General features: G+C 58.7%; 1 protein-coding gene across 1 annotated transcript in view; it reads left to right on the plus strand.

The window, feature by feature from the left end:
- Window positions 1–1,607: 1,607 nt before the first annotated feature.
- The window catches only part of NIBAN2 (niban apoptosis regulator 2), a 39,188-nt gene continuing 21,222 nt past the window's right edge, over window positions 1,608–19,573 (plus strand). Inside the window, exon 1 of the mRNA XM_058818144.1 lies at window positions 1,608–1,706. Coding sequence (XP_058674127.1) covers window positions 1,652–1,706 — 55 coding nt within the window. The 5' untranslated portion in view covers window positions 1,608–1,651. The remainder of the gene's footprint in view (window positions 1,707–19,573) is intronic.

Here is a 19,573-nt window from a genome sequence, read left to right on the forward strand (position 1 = left end):
CCTTCTTGTGGGGCATCTCAGGGGGGAAAAATAGGATATAAAAGGATATAAAAAAGGAAATATTAAAGCTTTGGAATTATTTTCCTATTGAAATGAGTCGGAGGGATGAGAATAATGTTAGGATGGAAAAGGTTGGTGCACTGTGGGCATCTCTGGGGGGAGGGAGCTGGGACAAATGCAGGTGGCATCTTTGTGCCACTCGATGTGCCGATGTTTTTTGGCCATGTGGGGAGTTGAGTGGAGCATGGCACGGGCACACCGTGCCCAAAAGGAGGATTTTGGCTGCAGGGTGGCATTGCCCTGGCACAGCGAGGAGCCGGGGTGGTGGCAGCGCTGCAGGGCGGGGTTGTGCCCATCCTGCCGCCCCCTGCCCAGCCCCGCCAAGGGCAGCTATTTCAGGAGGATAAACAGGATGCCTCGCTCCCAGCCCGGCCACTTCCAAGCCTCCCTCCCTCCCTCCCACCGCTGCCGGGTAAACAAGGCCAGCCCAGGAAAAGCCTCCTGGAGCTGTTTCCACGCTGGCTGCGCCACACCGAGCCAAACTGAACCGAGCCGAGCTTCCCGAGCTCCGGGAGCATCCAGGGACCCCGAGCGATGCCAGGGCGTGCATCCCCTGGGCAGCGGCTCCGCAGCTGGGAACAGCTTGAACTTTCTGGGCACGCCAGCACGTCCTCCTCCTCCTCCTCCTCTTCCTCCTTGGTCACACCCCGGGCTCTGGGAATGAGGGCGGCGGGGCCTTCCCTTCCCTTCCCTTCCCTTCCCTTCCCTTCCCTTCCCTTCCCTTCCCTTCCCTTCCCTTCCCTTCCCTTCCCTTCCCTTCCCTTCCCTTCCCTTCCCTTCCCTTCCCTTCCCTTCCCTTCCCTTCCCTTCCCTTCCCTTCCCTTCCCTTCCCTTCCCTTCCCTTCCCTTCCCTTCCCTTCCCTTCCCTTCCCTCCGCTCCCCACGGATCGTGCCCGGGCAGCGCCGCGGGATCCTGCGCGCTGTTTCCGCCTGTTGCGCTCGGGAGCGGAGCCGCAGCAGCAGCCAGAGGAAGGAGGAGCTTTTCCAGCGCTTCCTCCGGCTCCTTCCTCCCCGCCTGGCTCCAAGGAGGCTTCGCACGATGCCTGGAAAACACAGACACACAAATTCCCGGTTTCAGTGTCCCGCTCTGAGTGTGCCCCCGGCTCCCCGGGTGATGCCGGCCCCATCCCGGGCGGGTTTAAATCACCCCATCCCCTTCTCCCCCGGGCTGGGCAGGCCGAGGGGTCCGTGGCTGTGCCGCCCCTCTCCGGTTTGGCACCAAGGTCAGGTGTTGGCCGCGGTGCGGGCGCAGGTAGCACGGAGCCCGGCTGTGGCAGTGCCAGCCCGGAGCCGGTTCTGCCGGTGGCACTGCGGGGCACAGCGGGCACTGCCAGCTCCGGCTGGGGGCACGGCCCCCCTCCTCCATCCTGCCCATCCCCCGGCTAATTAGCCGCGCTAATTACGGCGGGGGGACACCCTCAGCCTCTGCCCGGGGCCGGGGGCGGTGCGGGAGGAGTGGCCGGGGGGAGCCGTGGGGCGCCGTTCTGCCGGGCCGCCCCGAGCTCTGCCTTCTTCCTCCTCCTCCTCCTCCCTCTTCCCTCCTCCTCCCGCCGCTCCTCCCGCCGCCCGGCCCGGCCCGGCTCCGCTCGCCATGGGAGATGTGGTCTCCACGCACCTGGACGAGGGTCGCCGCCAGCACATCGCGGGTGAGCCCCCGGCATCCCCCGGCTCCGCTCATCGCGGGGGGATCCCCGGCATCTCCCCATCCCTCCTTCCATCCCTGTGGGAACCCCCCCGCTCCGTCTTACCGGGGCCCCCACGCCTCTCTCTCGCTCTTTAAAGTTTTTAATTTTTACTTTCCCCGCGGTTTTGCCTCGGCGCAGCTCGGGGGGTACCCGGGGTGCCTCCCCAATGAAAGGCTGCGTTGTGTCGGGGTGTTTGTGTTGGCGACGGGGCTCGGAGACCCCTCGGGCTGTGGGGAGGGGAGAGGGGAACTGGGCTCGGGAGGATGCTGGAAGGGCAGGGACACCGCTGTCATACGGGCACTAGTATATATGAATTATATATAATATATATAATATATTATAATCATTGTATAATATTATATATAATATTTTATATATATATATATATTTATATTTATGCAAAAGTAATGCTGGCGCTAGCTGAGCCTCATGCCCTTTCACAGTGCTGGGACATCCTTAGGAAAGGACCATAGGAACCCTCCCTTAGAGGTCCTGGGGTGAGGGAAGGGCTGCCTGCACCCCACGCTGGCTCCAGGCAGGACACAGCAGTGCCCCCGCCCGCTCCGTGCGACGGGCAGGGTGACAATGCGGTCATTGAGAGCCGTGTGTCCGCCGGCTCGGGATGTCTGTCTGTCTGTCTGTCCGGAGCTGCCCGGGAGCCGCGGGGTGACGGATGGCGCGAAGCCGTGCCTGGGGGGCTCAGCGCTGCTCATGGGGTCTGTGGTGACACTGCTGACCCCTCTAAGTGGTGTCACCCCCTGTCGCTCCCCCCGAGCCCCTTTGCGTCACTCGTGATGCTGGCGCTGGGCTCCCCGGGGCTTCTGGGCGGGCAGGACGTGACCTGCGAGCCCTTCCGTGTCCCAGCTTTGCTTTCAGCTCCCCAGGCTGGCAGAAAAACCCCCTCGGTTCCAGTGGCTGCAGCGGGGCCGCACCTGAGCGGTGTCACAGCCCGGGTGGCTTCGAGCTGGACCTTGCGCGTCTCACGGGGACCGACCATGTTTTGGAGGTGGCTCCGCCGTATCGCTGCTCTGTCGCGGCCATAAAGCCGCCACGGGAGTGGCTCTGCAGTCCTTTTGTCCCCAAGGGCTCTGTGGGAAGGAGCTGCCGTGGGGCTGGCACAGGCACGGCCGTCTCGCCGCGCAGCCCATCCGCCCTGCCAGGCCCCGTCCTGGCAGGAATGCTTACGTGGTATGCGGCTCAGCAGGACGCCAGCAGGTTTCTGAGCTTTGAAGGAGAGCTTGGAACTCGCTCTGGGGTTTTCATCTTGCATTAGTTAAAGTTCCAGCCCGGCTCAGCACCGGCTCGGGGCTGCCTGTGGCGGGTTTGGATCCAAAGCACATCCTGAATTTCTCTGGAGCTTGCTGAGATTGTCTGTGCACAGATTGCGAGCCCCTGTGATCCTAATCCTGAAGAATAACAAGGAGAAGCCTGGCTGGGTTTCCTGTGCAGGAATCTGGCTCTGCTGGGGCAGGGGTTGGGTGTTTGCAGGCTGCACCCTGGCAGGGCTGAGCTGCTACCCCAGGGTGGGATTTAACCCATGCTTGGGGTCTGCAGAGAGGAAAAAAGATTTCATGAGGGGAAAAAGAAAGATTTCTGTGGAATAGGATTATGGAGACTGGGCTGGGACGTGTCCTGTGCCATGCTGGGGTGAGCAGGGGGACACACACCTGTACTGGGACACCTCCCTGGGACACACTGGTGCAAACTGGGTTCCTGGAGCACCTCTCTGCTCCTGCCAGGGCTCCTGGCTGCCTGAGGAGCCCCCGGAGCTGGGAGGGGCTGGAGCCCAACAGGCAAGGCACGACTTGCTGTCAGGCATGCAAAGCAACGTGGAAGGGAGAGCTCCGGGTTTTCCTGCCTAGCTCGGCCTGTTCTCCCCTGCTGCCGCCCCAGGAGGGATCCTGCCCTTCTCCAAGCAGCTTTTCCCAGTTGTCCTCCCAAATGTGGGGGTTTGGATTTGCTGCCCAGGCCCCCATGAGCCCTGAGTGCTGGAGGACAGGAGCTCTTTGGGCTTGGCAGCATTTCCTGAGGTTGCAGCTCCTTAGACCAGCAGAGCTGCTGGGGAGAGCCTGGCCTGGCCCTGTGCCCCTCCTGGGAATGGGGTAAAGGCAGGAGGAGGTGGGGGAAGCCCTGCCATGCCCACAGTGCCCAGGCTGTGCAGGTGCCATGCCCATTTGATGGTGAGGCTCATGTCCCCCAGAAGTCACCAGCCACACAGGTGTCACTTGGGTGGATCAGGAGCAGGGTCCTTCCTCCCAGCTGAGGCTGGAGGGCTCCAGGCAGTCACAGAGGCAGGCCCTGCCAGCTTTGGGGTGTCGGGGCAGCCAGGTGTGATGCACAGGTGTGATCCTGCATTCCCTTCTCCAAGGTCTCTCTGACCAGTGCTTCCTCCTGCCCTCCTGCTTTGGACATCTTCCTGCCTGACTCAGCCAGTTTGTTTGTCAACACCTCCAGCTGCTCTCCTCCTCCACTTCCTCCCAGATGTGGGTTGGGAGTTGTTTCCAAGCTGCTCTGTGGGCTGGAGCAGGGCTGGCTCACCCTCCTTGTGCAAGGATGCCCAGCGTGGGCACCACCACCAGGGTGGCAGGGATGGGGTGCCCTGGGAAGCCAGGGTGTCACTGGGTGGAGTTTTGCAAGGTGTCTCTCATGCCCAGGGTGCTCTCAGCATGGGACAGGATGAGTTCTTCCCTCATGCTGGGATCCTGATGCTTCCCTGGAGCATCCCATGGATCCCTTCTCCTGGGGGCTGAGCTGAAGTGTGGCTGGCAGGAGCTCTGGGCGGAGCTGCTGCTCCTGAGCCCAGGGAGGGGTGCCAGCACTCAGGGGTGCAGCAGGAGCTCCTGGGTGAGTGCCAGCACCCAGAGATGCAGCAGGAACTGCTGGGTGCAATCCCAGGTGGGTGGCAGAGCCCAAGGATGCAGCAGGAGCTCTTGGATGCCATCCTGGGTGAGTAGCAGAGCCCAGGCATGAAACAGGAACCCCTGGGTGTGTGGCAGAGCCCAGGGATGCAGCAGGAGCTCCTGGATGAAAAGCAGAGCCCAGGGATGAAACAGGAACCCCTGGGTGTGTGGCAGAGCCCAGGGATGCAGCAGGAGCTCCTGGGTGCCACCTGGATGGGTGGCAGCACCCAGGGATGCAGCAGGAGCCTCTGGATGTCTCCATGGCAGAGGGATGTGGGGGTGGCTGGCAGCACAGGGAGGGTCCCTGCGAGCTCACACCTTGCTCTGGCATCTCCGGGGAGTCGCCAGCCCGTTAATTATGGAGTGAAGCAGCTGCTAATTTCGGGCTGGGAACTTCCACAGGCAGCAGCCCACGCGGAGGTGGCAGAGGTGACAGCGAGCCTCGTCCCTGGGGCGGGACCTGCGGCCTCCCTGCTCCAGGGAGCCTCGTGGGGCATTGGAGAGTGCGAGCAGGGGGATGGGATGGGATGGAATCTGGGGTGGGATGGGATCTGGGATGGGATGAGATGTGGGATGGAATGAAATCTGGGATGGATCTGGGATGGGATCTGGGATGGGATGGGATCTGGGATGGATCTGGGATGGGGTCTAGGATGGGATCTAGGATGGGATCTGGGATGTGATCTAGGATGGGATGGGATCTGGGATGGGATCTGGGATGGGATCTGGGATGGATCCGGGGTGGGATGGGATGGAATGGGATCTGGGAACTGGGATCTGGGAACTGGGATCTGGGAACTGGGATCTGGGATCTGGGATCTGGTATGGATCTGGGATAGGGTGGGATGGGATGGGATGGGACAGGACGAGTTGGGATAGCATAGGATGGGGTGGGATGGGATGAGTTGTGCTGCAGGGCCGGCTCCAGAGGTGCCCGGCAAACGCCAGAAGGCACCGGGCTGTGCCGTGCCCCGGGGCTGGAGGCTGCTGGCAGCAGGAGAGGAGGCTCTCTGTGGCTTCCCTGAGCGTGACTCTCATTTCCCAGCCCCTGCCCCGGCTCAGCCCCAGCCGGCGTGGGAGGTGCGGGCTGCCGGGCTCTGGGGTTGGTCTGCAGGCTGCACCCTCGCCCTGCCCCGGGGGCAGCCGTGCCGTGGTTTCTCCCAGCGAAACGTGCGTCTTTCATCGCCAAATAAATAACTCCCCTGGCATGTCAGGGCTCCGTGCCAGCGCCCAGGGCTGGTTCTGGCACGCCGGGGCTTTACCTGCAGCCGTCGTGTCGGGGCACGGCGCTCGCTCGCAGCCCGGCGTGCCGGGGCAGGGGACACGGGGTGCTCTGGTGGCCTCCCCGGGTGGGTGGGAGCCCTCCCGGCCGTGCCCCTGCCTCCCCTCGCGGGGGGCTTCCCCTGCCTCCCCCAGCAAGGGTTTAGCCCTCTGGGCACGCAGGAAGGGGATCCCTGCTCTGCTGGGAGCTGCAGGGCTGGAACAGCAGGGACAGAGCCAGGGGGGCAGCTCAGAGCTGTCCTTGGGCCAGCTCGGGGATAGAAAAGCACCCCCAGAGCAGGACACCTCCATAGCAGTGTCAGACACCCCGAAACCCATGGCAGGGATGTCAGATTAAGCCCTTTTCTCGCCCAGATTATGCCCTTTTCTCACCCAGATTATGCCCTTTTCTCACCCAAATTAAGCACTTTTCTGCCCCAGATTATATATACCCTTTTCTTACCCAGTTTATGCCCTTTTCTGACCTAGACATGGGGCAACTGAGAGGTGTTTTAAAAACTTTTGTTCCATTTTCAGTCCCTTTTCTGATCCAGATTATACCCTTTTCTGACCCAGTTTAATCCCTTTTCTGCCCCAGATTATGCCCTTTTATGCCCCAGTTTATGCCCTTTTCTGACCCATGACAAGAGGCAGCTGAGAGGTGTTTTAAAAACTTTTATTCCATTTTCAGTCCCACGTGAAGGGTGAGACAATACAGATGTTATAACTCACACCATCACAATCAGAAGCCAGCTATTTCCTAATTACAATATATTATAAGTGTTTATTGGCCTATCAGCTTTAGCCACAGCTGTAAATGCCTTAATACTCTAAAATTCATTTCCCACCCAGGGACACAGCCAGGAGCTGGGATCTCCCAAGCCTTTGCCTCCCCTCCTGCCCAGATCGCTGCAGAGGCTGGCTCAGAGCTCAGAGGGGCTTGGTGCCCCTTGGCACTGCCCCTGCCCAGCCCCAGTGGCACTGCCAGGCTCCTGTGCCAGGAAGCAGGGCTGGAGGGATGCAGGGATGCTCATCCATGGGCATTTCATGGGGCAGGGAGTCTCACACCTCTCCAGGAGCTGCTCTGCCCCTGCAGGACCCAGCTCTGCTCTCACCACCCTGTTTGGGGGGGATGTCACCTCCTTCTGGGGTCCCCAAGCAGGGGCTGTGCCCCTCCCTGTCACTCTTGCGCCGAGACTGAGTCAGGATTGTAGAAAAGGCAAAGGTTCCTTTATTTAAACGAACCACGCTGATTTATAGAGTGGTATGATAGGTTCTATTCTATTGGCTAACTAACAGAAACATCTTCCTCACTCACTGTCTTTGAGAGGAACAGAAAGATGGAGTAGAAAAACACTACCTGTGAAGTGTTCATGCTTAACAAGTTGTCACCTCTTTCTAACTCTTTAAAATTTCTCACAAGCTGCTTCGAGAAATGCTTTTTGTTCTCTCTCTCTGTCCCATGGCATCTACATGTCCCCAGCCCCTGGCTGGCCTTGGAGCCTTGTCCCAGTGCCTGGAGTGGCTCTGTGGAGAGCCAGGAGGGGAGGAAGGGGCAGAGCAGAGCAGTCCCTGCTTCCTCCCAGTCTCCTGGCCCGGCAGGGGAGGAAGGAATAAAACTCCACCTTTTCCCCCTTTTCAAAAGGAAAGAGCAGCGACATTTGACACAGGTCCCAGCTCTGGTAAAGCACAGAGCCTTTCCCCGTGCCTCCCTGCCCTTTGCCATGTCCTCCTGCCCTTCTCTGTCCCCTTCTGCCCTTCCCTGGCAGGGATCTCTCTGGGGAATTCCTCTTGGGAGCTCGGACCCCAGATGGGACATTCAGGATGGATGGGACACTGCCCTGGAGGTGACAGAGGCCTGGGGCAAGATCTCATCCATCTGCTGTGCTGGTGGCTCCTGGGACACAGGACACTTGTCCTGGCTTCCTTTCTCCTCCTGCCAGATCTGCTCAGCCCCTTGTGAGGTTTTTCTGCCCAAAGCTGGGGTCTGCCAGCTCCCAGACCCCAAAATTGTGGTGGCTCAGCATCCTGTGGGATGGGTTTGGAGGAGCTGGGCACAGAACTCTCCCCAGCAGCAGGGAGGGAACTCCAGGACGGGTTCAGGATAGGTTCAGGACAGGTTCCAGGTCTATTTTCAGGACAGGTTCCAGGTCTGTTTTCTTCAATCCCTTGTGGTTGGGTTGTTTTTTTAGATGCACATAAAATTCTTTGTTCGGTCTCCTCCCCTGGGGCTGGATTGGGTTTCCCACTGGCACTGTCCAGCTGGGCACAGGGACAGTGTGCCAGGCTCAGCTCCTCTCCTGGGGCTGGGCACGAGGGGACACGAGTGACACAGGTCCTGGGGCTGGGCATGAGGGGACACAAGGGACACAGGTCCTGGGGCTGGGCACGAGGGGACACAAGGGACACAGCTCCTGCGGCTGGGCACGAGGGGACACGAGTGACACAGCTCCTGGGGCTGGGCATGAGGGGACACAAGGGACGGGGACACAAGGGACACAGCTCCTGGGGCTGGGCACGGGGGGACACAAGGGACACAGCTCCTGGGACATCCCTGAGCAAGGACCGCCCACCCCAGCTGGAGGAGATGGCCAAGTTTGCAGTGTCCCCTTTGCCGTGGGGACCTCAGCTCCCTGTCCCCAGCTGGCAGGGGCTGGCAGGAGGGTGGGGATGGCAGTGCACACCTGGCTGGGCTCGGCTCTGCGGGGCTGGGCTGGGCTCGGTGGGATTGCGCCATCCCGAGGGACGGATGCAATGCAGCCCAGCCGGTGCTGGGGGATGAGCCGGGCCTTATCTGGGGTGGTGCTGGGTCCCACCCTGCTGTGGGGACAGCCAGAGGGGTGGCAGCTCCTCTCCACCCTGCCCGGGTGCTGGTGGCACCCAGGGGGACACAGGACACGTGGGGTGATGTGGCTGCAGCCAGGATGAGGGCAGGGCTGCTGGTCTAGCTCAGGCTTTGGGGTTCAGGTTTTCAGGATGCTCCATCCTCCCACAGCCACCTGCCTGTCCATGGGACACATCCTGGGAGTGCTGTCACCTCTGCTGGTGCCACTCTGGACTGGCACACCTGAGGGCACCTGTGCCCCACGGCTTTGGAGCTGTGCCCCAAAGGCTGCTCCAAGGGCAAAGGGGGCTTGCAGGCTGAATGGGGACAGGGATCTCCTCCTGGGGATGGGGATCTCCTCCTGGGGACAGGGATCTCCTCCTGGGGATGGGGATCTCCTCTTGGGGACAGGGATCTCCTCCTGGGGATGGGGATCTCCTCTTGGGGACAGGGATCTCCTCTTGGGGACAGGGATCTCCTCCTGGGGACGGGGATCTCCTCCTGGGGACGGGGATCTCCTCTTGGGGACGGGATCTCCTCCTGGGGACAGGGATCTCCTCCTGGGGACAGGGATCTCCTCCTGGGGACGGGGATCTCCTCCTGGGGATGGAGATCTCCTCCTGGGGACAGGGATCTCCTCCTGGGGACAGGGATCTCCTCCTGGGGATGGAGATCTCCTCTTGGGGACGGGATCTCCTCCTGGGGACAGGGATCTCCTCCTGCCCCATCCATTGTGGGGATGTGTTTGGGCAGGGAGGCTCAGGACAGGCCCTCAGTGCAGCCCCGAGAGGCGCTGGGAGTCACGCTGCCATTTGTTATTTATTTGTCATTTGTTATTTGTTATTTATTATTTGTAATTAATATTTGTTATTTGTTATCCACGGGCACATTCCTTGCATGCACATTTGAGTACATTTGGGTACTCGTGTCATGGAAATAATTGTTTCTGTGGCTTTTATTTCTTAGATATATATGCTCAGGTAAATTTTTCCATAGTAGGCACCTCCTATTAAACTCTACACTTAGGGATTGGATAATTTGATTTTTTATTAGAGGATTTATTATTATTATTATTATTATTATTATTATTATTATTATTATTATTATTATTATTATTATTATTTACAGTTTAGGACACTTTCCTTAATGAGCATCAGTCTCACACTTGAGGAAAAAAGATGTGTAACTCTAAAGTTTACAATGTTGGCTTCAGGCTTTTAAAGCAGAATACTTTTTTTTTAAGTCCCTTGTGAAAGCCATTTTCTTTTATTCCCTCTTTTTCTTTAAACCAAGGCAGCCACACACTGCCTTGTTCCCAGGAGCAGCAGGGCAGCAGCATCCAGGGCATGGAAAAACTCCTGGCCCCTAACCCTGGGTGTGCCCTGAGCCCCGGGAAGGGTTTAGGGGCAGGGGCTGAGCCCAGCTCAAGGTTTGGGGATTGGGGAGCGGGAGCAGCGGTGCCCAAAAGGAGCAGCAGAAGGTGTGCAAAGCTTGCCCCAGAGTGGGTTTGTCAGTGTTTCTCAGCTGTTCTGAGGTTGGGGAGCTGCTGTGGATGTGCTGCTTCATTTCCAGCGCCATGCTCGGCTCCGGAGCCGCGCAGGGCCAGGCAGGGAGTGCGGGGTGTCCCGGCAGGTGGGGTGGGCAGCCTGTGCAGGCAGGGAGAGGTGCTGGGGATGGGCTGGGTGTAGGAGTCTTGGGGGATAGGATGGTGGGGATGGATGGAGACGAGAGATCTCTGGAGCCAGGTCTGGAACTTGGGGTTTATTGCAAAGGGCCTGGGTGCAGGGCCCTGCTGGGAGCTGCCAAACACAGCTCAGAGCAGGCCCGAGAGAAGAGAGGGGGAGAGAGGGTGAGAGAGCGAGGTTCCCGTTACAATACAATAAATCATCTTCTGTGTTGAATGTTCTGATTCTCACTAACCAATCTAGTACAAGATACAAATTCTATAGCATTTCCATACAGCCTATAAGAATCATTACATTACCATACTGTGTTACATTTTAAACCCTAAAAACTCCTCTTTGGGCCCCTTCTGCCAAGCTGCAGGGTCTGCTCTGAGCCTTGGGCCTGTCTGCAAGCAGAGGGTGTTGTTCCATCAAAAGGGGATCACCTTCAGCTGGCCACACCATTGTTTTCCAGTTGTTCAGTAACTGAGGGATCTCAAAGCTTGCTTTCATTTCAATCTCACTTAGAGTTTCCATATTCTCAAAATCTTTTGCCAGACAATCACATTTATAGGGCTTTCCTGTTTCACCTTCCCCAACAGCTAGGCACTGCAGGGTGGGCACAGAGCCCTGGGGGTGCCAGCAGGGCTGGGGTGGCAGAGCCGTGTCCCCAGCGGGTGCCCCAGCCCCGTGCTGGCACCACGGGCGCTTCTGACTCATCCGGGGGCAGAGCCCGGCACGGCTCGGGCACGGCCAGAGAGGCTCAACCGGTTCAGGCCCGGCCCCAGCTGGTTTCTCTGGAGGCTGCGCTGCCTCATCCCTTCCTGCTGCTCAGCCCACCCTTCCCAGCGCGGCTGAGTCACAGGGCAGCGTGGAGAGGCACCGTGTGCTCCCTTCCCACCCCCACCGCCCTGCTCAGCTGCTTTCAGGCACTGTTCTCAGTTCTGAAAATATTCCTGATGGATTGTGGGGTGCTGCTGGAGCCTGGCAGTGCCCCTGTCCTGCCTGGTGCTGAGCAGTGCCTGGCACAGAGCAGCCTCTGCTCCTCATTTGTGCCAGCCAAGCTCAGTGCCAGTCCCAACAGCAGCCCAGAGCAGGAGCACCTGGGCTGGGTTTGGGTGGGCTTCAGTGAGTTTAGGGTGGATTTGAGTGGATTTGGATGTGGTTGAGTGGGTTTTGGGTGGGTTTGAGTGGGTCTGAGTGAGTTTGAATGGGTTTGGGTGGGTTTGAGTGGGTTTGAGCTGGGTTTGGGTGGTTTTGAGTGGGTTTGGGTGGGTTTGAGTGGGTTTGGGGTGGGTTGGGGTGGGTTTGGGTGGGTTTGGGTGAAGGGTGTATTTGGGTTCAAGGATGTCAGAGGGAAAACTCTCCCAGTTTTTGCTCTCCCCACTTTGCTTTCCTTATTCCAGCCTGTCCTGGTGTGTATGAGAGGGGGAAATGCAGAGAGCTGCTGGGTCAGCCCCTGGTTTGGCCTCCCCCAGCCCCTGTCCCAGTGCCCCCGGGTGAGGAACTGGTGCCCAACTTCCCCCAGTGCTGGCACCTCCTCGGGATGCTCAGCCGGGCTGAGTCAGGCCCCTGTGAGGGAATTTGTGTTTCTGGGTGGAAATGAGCTCACATCCAAATTCCCGAAACCCTAAACTGCGGGCTGGGACTTAACCCTTTGTGTGCCCCGCTGGCTCTGCAGGGTTCCTGTGCCCCATCCACAGTGGCACTGTCCCTTGTGCCACCTCCTGCTGTCAGTCTTTCCCAAATTCCTGCTGGGATGAGCCAGGGATGAGCCAGGACAGCCCCTGGCCATGGGTCCTCCTGTCTGGGTGCTGCTTGTGGGATGCCCTGGGCACCTCATCCATGGCATCCTGTGCCCCCCGTCCATGTGTGCACCCCATCCTCACCGTGAAGTGCCCTCAGGGAGATGCCCTCACACCCTGTCTCCATAATGCCAGGATTTGGGACAGGGGGATGGCCAAGGGACAGTGGGAACAGCCAGAGGTGACCTGGGGACAAGCAGTGGCATCAGCCTCCCTGCAGTGCCTTTGTTTCCCTTGCTAGAAGAGCCACCCAGGCCATTGCTGGCCCTGTCAGTGCCACCATGGTGCTTGTCCCTGTCAGTGCCATAGCTCTGGAGCCTGTGCTCCCCCCTTCCAGCAGCCTGCCCCCGCTCACTAATCATTTACGAGCTAAATTAGTAATTAACTCCTCCCCCAGCAGCCTGGGCAAACTGGCCAGGCCAGCACACACTGCCCACGGGTCACCTGTGCCACCATGTCACAGCCACCCCCAGCATGGCACAGAGGGGCTGTCCCCAGGGCAGGGAGCCCCAGCACAGGGATGTGAGGCTGTGACCCCTCACTGCCCTCAGGCACATCTCTGTCCCCCCTGGCAGGGGCACAGGGGACACTGTGTGGGACCAGGGGAGCTGGCCTGAGCCTGGCTGTCCCACGGGGCTGGGGCCCTGCCCTCACTGCCCAGGGGTTCTGCTTCAATGAGCTGCTTTGGCCGTTTTGTTTCTCTTAATTTTTTTCTGGACCGAGAGGAAAATTCCCTCTCTGGGGTGAGGCATCCCTGTGGCATCCATGCACAGGGGTTTGGGCACCCTGCTGCAGCCCCTGCTGTCACTCCACTCCTGGGACAGTGGCAGAGGTTGGGATGAGCTTTGTGCTCCCTTCCAACCCAAACCAATCTGTTATTCCATGGTTTTTCATCATCCCAGGGGCCTTTTGCAAGAGCTGGGCTTCCAAAGGCACCTCAGCCCCTGCACAGATGGGAAGGGCAGGAGACACCTGAGGGCTGTGGGTGCTGCACCATTCCGAGCTTATCAGCAGCAGCATGAATTGAAATGAAAAATTCTCTTGGTGTCTCACTGGTGGTTGGGCCATGGCACACAGAGAGCTTGGGCAGAGTTGCTCAGTTTAATTCAGCAGTGGGAGTAACTCACTGATTCTAGATGGACTTGACAGGCAAAAACTGGGAATTCCAAGCAGCAGCAGGTGGAAATCTTAAGGCAGTGGATTGTTTTACTGCACCATTGGCACAATGGGCTGTGGCCTTGGAGGAGGATGCAGAGGTTCCCCCTGGGCTTGCCCAACTCTGGCTGCAGCCCCTCTAAGTGGGGCTGTGTGAGCACGCAGGGCTGGGTGGGTATGGTGGAGAACAGAAGGGCCTGGGAGGTCTCCACAGCACAAGGGAGACCAGAGAGGGATTTTCATCAGGAGTTGCAGTGACAGGACGAGGGGGAATGGCTGCAACCTGAAAGAATGGAAATTAGGTGTTATATAGGGAAGAAATTCTTCCTTGTGAATGGGGTGAGGCCCTGGCACAGGGTGCCCAGAGCAGCTGTGGCTGCCCCTGGATCCCTGGCAGTGCCCAAGGCCAGGCTGAAGGGTCTTGGAGAAACCTGGGACAGTGGGAGGTGTGACAGGGGTGGGAGGGGGTGGCACTGGATGAGCTTTAAGGTCCTTCCAACCCAAATATTCCCCAGTGCTGGGTGTGCCTGTGCTGCTGCTGCCCCTCAGCCCCAGAGCTCTGCTCCCACTGCCCAGCCCTGGGGACACACCTGGGCTGAGCCACATCCTGTCCCCATCAGGCTCTGTCCCACCAGGGACACACAGATACCCCCGTAGGTGCTGAGCTGAGCAAGAATGAGGAGGAGGAGGAAGGACAAGGAAATTTTGGAGCAAACCTGTGCAGGACTGACCTCCCCCTGGCTGGATGTGCTGACTGGGCTGCCCAGGGCTGGGCTGTTTCCAGCAGCACTCCCATTTGCACATGATCTCAAGGGCAATGAGGAAAACGAGCTCTGGACACACTGTGGTGCTGGGAGGGCTCTGTGTGAGCCTGGGGCTGTGGGGTGAATTCCTGGAGCTCTGCTCTCCTCCCCACCCTGCTGAAACAGCCTGCAGGCAGCAAGTGCAGCAAGAGGGATCAGAGCAAGGTCAGGGCTGGGCTGCAGAGATCAGGGCTCTGGGGCACACCTGCAGCTCTTGGGTGGCTTGTCCCCAGGGCACAGAGCTGGGGCTGGCTTTGGGGAATGGGAGGTCAGGGTCAGAGCTGGCTGCTGTCCTGAGGGTGACACATCAGCCCTGTCTGTGCTGGAGAGATCCAGAGGAGCCATGGAGCTGCTCCAGGGCTGGAGCCAGGCTGGGAGAGCTGGGGATGCTCACCTGGAGAGGAGAAGCTCCAGGGAAAGCTCAGAGCCCCTGCCAGGGCCTGAAGGGGCTCCAGGAGAGCTGGAGAGGGACTGGGGACAAGGGATGGAGGGACAGGACACAGGGAATGGCTCCCACTGCCAGAGGGCAGGGCTGGATGGGATATTGGGAATTGGGAATTGTTCCCTGTGAGGGTGGGCAGGCCCTGGCACAGGGTGCCCAGAGCAGCTGTGGCTGCCCCTGGATCCCTGGCAGTGCCCAAGGCCAGGCTGGACAGGGCTGGGAGCAGCCTGGGACAGTGGGAGGTGTCCCTGCCATGGCAGGGGTGGGATGGGATGACCTCCAAGGTCCCTTCCAGCCCAGAGCAATCCATGATTCCGTGTGTGGGGCTGATTATGGGGCTGGAGATACTTCCAAGGGCAGGACACAGCCAGTGCAGGCTGCGGGACCAGCTTGGACAGTTTGCCTTGGAATCCTGAAGGCAGAATCCATCTCCTGCCCTGGCTCAGAGGGACCAGGAGCCAGCAGGGCTGCCCTGGCTGTGACCTCTGAGCACGCCAGGGCTGTGCCTGCCCTCGGGGCACCCACTGCTCCAGGGCTGTGCCCTGCCTGTCACCCTGCCCTGGCTGACAGCTCTGGTGGCAGCACTGCTCAGGGGCTGGGCAGGAGAGGAGCCTCCTGTCCTGTTTTCAGCCACAGGAGCCTCAGGCTGACCCGGGACAATGGCACACCTGTGCTGCCCTGCTCTGTGCCCTGCTGTGCCCACAGCACAGCCTGGGTGATGCCAGCATGGTGTGGAGGACCTGGCAGGGAGGGTTGGAGCGTGGCCGGGAGCTGCTGTGGCCTGGCTGAACCCTGTCCTTGCTGCCATCATCCCATCCAGCCCTGTACCCAGCCTGGTTTGGGGTTTGGGTGCCCAGAGCCCTCTGTGTGCCCTCTGGAGCTGCTGTGGCCTGGCTGAGCCCTGTCCTTGCTGCCATCATCCCATCCAGCCCTGTACCCATCCCATTTTGGGGTTTGGGTGCCCTCTGGGCTGTGCAGCCCCTTCATGTCCCCCCTGCTGGAGCCACCACGTGTGCCTGAGTCACAGAGAGCAGGAGGGGAGCTGGGGGCTGGGGACAGAGCAGCTCTGTCACCAGAGGTGCTGACACAGGGATCCTGCCCAGCCAGGCGTTGGTGCTGCTGCTGCTCTGGGAGCCCCACAGTGGCTTCCCCCTGCCAGGAGCCAGCCCAGGGACATGCCAGGGCCTGTGCCAGGGATGGGCTGGTGCCAGGGGGAGGGTGTGGGGCTGGTCCCAGGGCATTGGGAAAGCGCTGGGGTGGGTGGGTGGCTGGGGACACCCAGCCCTGGGAGCTCCCTGTGGGTGCTGCTGTTTGCCAAATGCTTTGTGCGTGTCTGAGCCCACACCCAGGTGGTGTTGGCTGCAGGGGTTCCCCTCCTCTGCCATGCTAGGGGGCTGTGTCCCCTGTCCCCAAATCCCTCCAGTTCATGGCTGGATGTGCAGCCAAAGCTGCTGGTGGAGGGACAGCCACTCGTGGGTGGCTTTGGTCGCAGAGCTGGAGCACAGAATGCTCTGTGCAGCCCTCAGTGCTGCCTTGTGCTGGCAGGGAATGCTCTGCACAGCCCCCAGCTCCTCGGGGAGGCTTTGCTCAGACTGATGGACGAGCCAGGGGGCGGCTGAGGCGCTTCCTGAGGGTGACACATCAGCCCTGCCAGATGTGAGGGGTTGGGACACCCTCTGGCATGGGCAGTGTGGGCACCCACCCTCTGCTCAGGCACAGCCCCCACTCTTATAACACCCCCAGGTGTCCCTGTCCCTCTTGCTCCCCTGGGCTTGCCACCAGGGCTACCAGGCAGGGAGCACCCAGCATCCCCCAGCACCCTGAGCATCCTGCTGAGCCTGGGGAGATTTAGTCACCTCTGCTGTTTGACTGCAAGCCTTGTTCCAACCTCTGCAAATAATTGACTTTTGCTTTTCCATGTGCTTAAACCCTCCTTAATTGGCCCTGCTGTTAATCAGGGAAGAATGAGTGACTAAGCTGTCTCGCCTGCCCGGGGAGCAGGGGCTCCTTTTTTCCCATGGACTGAAAGGAAATGAAACCTCAGAATGTCCTTTTCAATCTCAGCTCTCTGCATGGCTGCCCAGAGCCCTGGCCAGGATCACACAGCCTGGGAGACAGGAATTGCAACAGAGGTGCTGTGTGCAGGCCAGGAGGAGAGGCCAAAACCCAGCCTGAGGAATTCTGTGCTGGGATGAGCTGGGGTGTCCCATCCTGTGCTGTGAATTTGTTCAGTTTTGGGGGGCTTTGCCCTGGCCTGTGGTTTGCTCAGTGGCTGGCAGTGCTGGCATCTCCTCAGGGATGGGTTTATCTCTCCCTGGGCAGCATTTTCCTCTGGAGCTGCTCATCCCGTGGGGATTTGCAGCACCCTGTAGCAAAGCTGCTCCTTGTGCTGCCTTGGCTGCCAGCGCAGCTCCGGGCTGGCTCCTGCTGCAGATTTTGGCTCCTGCTGCAGATTTTGGCTCCTGTTGGAGGTTTTGGCTCCTGCTGGAGGTTTTGGCTCCTGCTGGAGGTTTTGGCTGCTGCCAGGCCGTGCCAAGCTGGCGTGGGGGCTGTTTTGTCTGGGTCTGTGCCCCCAGCATCGTGCTGGCTCCAGCACTGGGATGCAGAGCCAGGATCTGTCCTCCCCGCGCCCATCGCCGGCACTCCGGCCAAGCCTGAGCTGTCAGAAATCGTTGGAGGAGACTCAAATTCTTCATTTTTCACAGGCTCTGGGGCAAAGTTGACTGGGGAGTTCAAAGTCGAGGCTGTGTGTGCCAAAAGCAGCTCAGGGGGGAGTTGTTTCTGCAGCTTTGGGATGCTTCAGGATGGGGTTTTGGTGTGCAGAGGAGGTTGGGGCAGGGGTGGGGAGGTGCTGGGTGGGTCAGGATGCCCAAGGAGCTCCTCTGGCCACATTGGGGCTGGCAAAATCCCATCCCTGCTGTCTGGGGTGGGTTTGCAGTGTGCCCCCACCCCCTGCATCCAGGGGCTGCATCCAGGGGCTGCCTGTGGGATGGAGGGGATCTCCTCCAGTGAGGGGTGCAGGGGGATGCCTGGCACCTCAGGCTCTCCCAGCACCTTGGACTCATCCCAGATTGGAGTTTGGGGTGCTGGTGGGGGTCCCTGCCTCAGGTGAGTGAGTGGGGAGGTCCAGGTTGTCCTTTCCCCTCACCTCAACCCCAATCCCAGCCCTGCTGCAGCACAGACTGGGATCCCTTTGTGTGGGATGTCCCTTGTGGGGCACAGCAGGGGATTAGGGGTTGTCAGTGATGTTTGAGGTCGGGGAATGGGGGGCTCACCCCAACCCCAATCCCTGCTACAGCACAGACTGAGAGCCCTTTGTGTGGTGGCCCTTGTGGGGGTACAGCAGGGTAAGGGGTTGTCAGTGATGTTTGGGGTGGGGAATGGGGGGCTCACCCCAGCCCCAATCCCAGCCCTGCTGCAGCCCAGGCTGGGATCCCTTTGTGTGGGATGTCCCTTGTGGGGCACAGCGGGGTCAGGGGGTGTCAGTGATGTTTGGGGTGGGGAATGGGGGGTTCACCCCAATCCCTGCTGCAGCACAGACTGGGATCCCTTTGTGTGGGATGTCCCTTGTGGGGCACAGCAGGGTCAGGGGGTGTCAGTGATGTTTGGGGTGAGGAATGGGGGGTTCACCCCAATCCCTGCTGAGCACAGGCTGGGAGCCCTTTTTGGGGTGGCCCTTGGGGGACACAGAGGGGTCACGGGGGTGTCAGTGGTGTTTGGGCTGGGGAATGGGGGGCTCACCCCAATCCCAGCCAGCTGAGGTGGCCGGAGCAGGGCCAGGAGCTGCACAAGGCACAGGAAGCTCCGGCACCGCCGGAATCAGCTCAATGTCAGGAATTTCCTGCTGGGGAGAGGAATCCATGAAATTAATGTGAAAGGCCAAAAAAAGAGATCATCCTGACCCTGAATCAGGCTCTGGGCTGCTCAGGGAGGGCAGGAGGGAGCGGATTCTGCCTTGGTCCTTGCACCAAAGGCTGTTCCAGCATTGTGGATGAACTAGAACTCTTGAATAATTGATTAATACGATTAAGTAGAAGTTGTTTATTGTTTATATTATAGATTTTATAAATCTACTCTTCTTGATTGGTGTTTTCATTTTGTTCTTTTGCTTTCTGCCTTCGTTTTTTACTGTTTGTGATTGGTTACTGTGTAGGTGTTCTGCAGTCTTCTGTTATTTAGTTCTTGTGATCTTGGTATGCAGTCTCTCAGCTTCTTCGTTTTTATTTTAGTACAGTTGATGTTTTAGTAACTTTGGTGAATTTTGGGTTGCTTTGAGACAATTCTAAGAACAGTTACAGACAGTGTGGCTGGTGCACATTGAGGCTTCAGTTGTTCAGATATATTTTTATATTCCAGCAGGCAGGAGGGGACTGGGGAGGGGTTTGGGTGGGCTCTGAGGGGTTCAGACCCCAAACCCAGCCCGTGCCTGATGTGGCTGTGCTGTCCCATTGCAGATGTGAAAAGTGAATATTATATGGCCCTACACCGATATTTACTATATGTATTATGTTGTATTGATTAGCAATGCTGTATTAGCATTCTAATAGTATGGTAAATGTAATTTTGTGGTTTAAATGGAACTTTTGTAGTTAAAATAGAAACTATGTATGTGGGATATTTTTTTAAAGAAAGGAATGAGGTACTCCCACCAAGACAGCAGCCACAGGACACTTAAATCTTTCAGAGAAAGAGAATTTATTGCTCCATTATCAGAAGAAATGAACTTCTCCCCACCTCACTCAGCCATGAAGAGCTGTTAGGATTAAAAGGAAGAAGTTGACACTGACCAGACAGAATCCTGTGTTTGAATGGAATTTTTGCATCATGGATGAGGTGTATGAATATGCAACAGGCTGTTGCTTTTAAGGGTTACTCCTCTGTTAATGTGGGTCCTTTTTCAGACTTATTTTGCCCAGAAAAAGGTACCCAGACTGCCCGTAACTCTTTGTTTCTATTGTCCTAATCTCAATTTTTA

This window comes from Ammospiza caudacuta, chromosome 21 (genome assembly GCF_027887145.1).
Source record: "Ammospiza caudacuta isolate bAmmCau1 chromosome 21, bAmmCau1.pri, whole genome shotgun sequence".
Classification (NCBI taxonomy): domain Eukaryota; kingdom Metazoa; phylum Chordata; class Aves; order Passeriformes; family Passerellidae; genus Ammospiza; species Ammospiza caudacuta.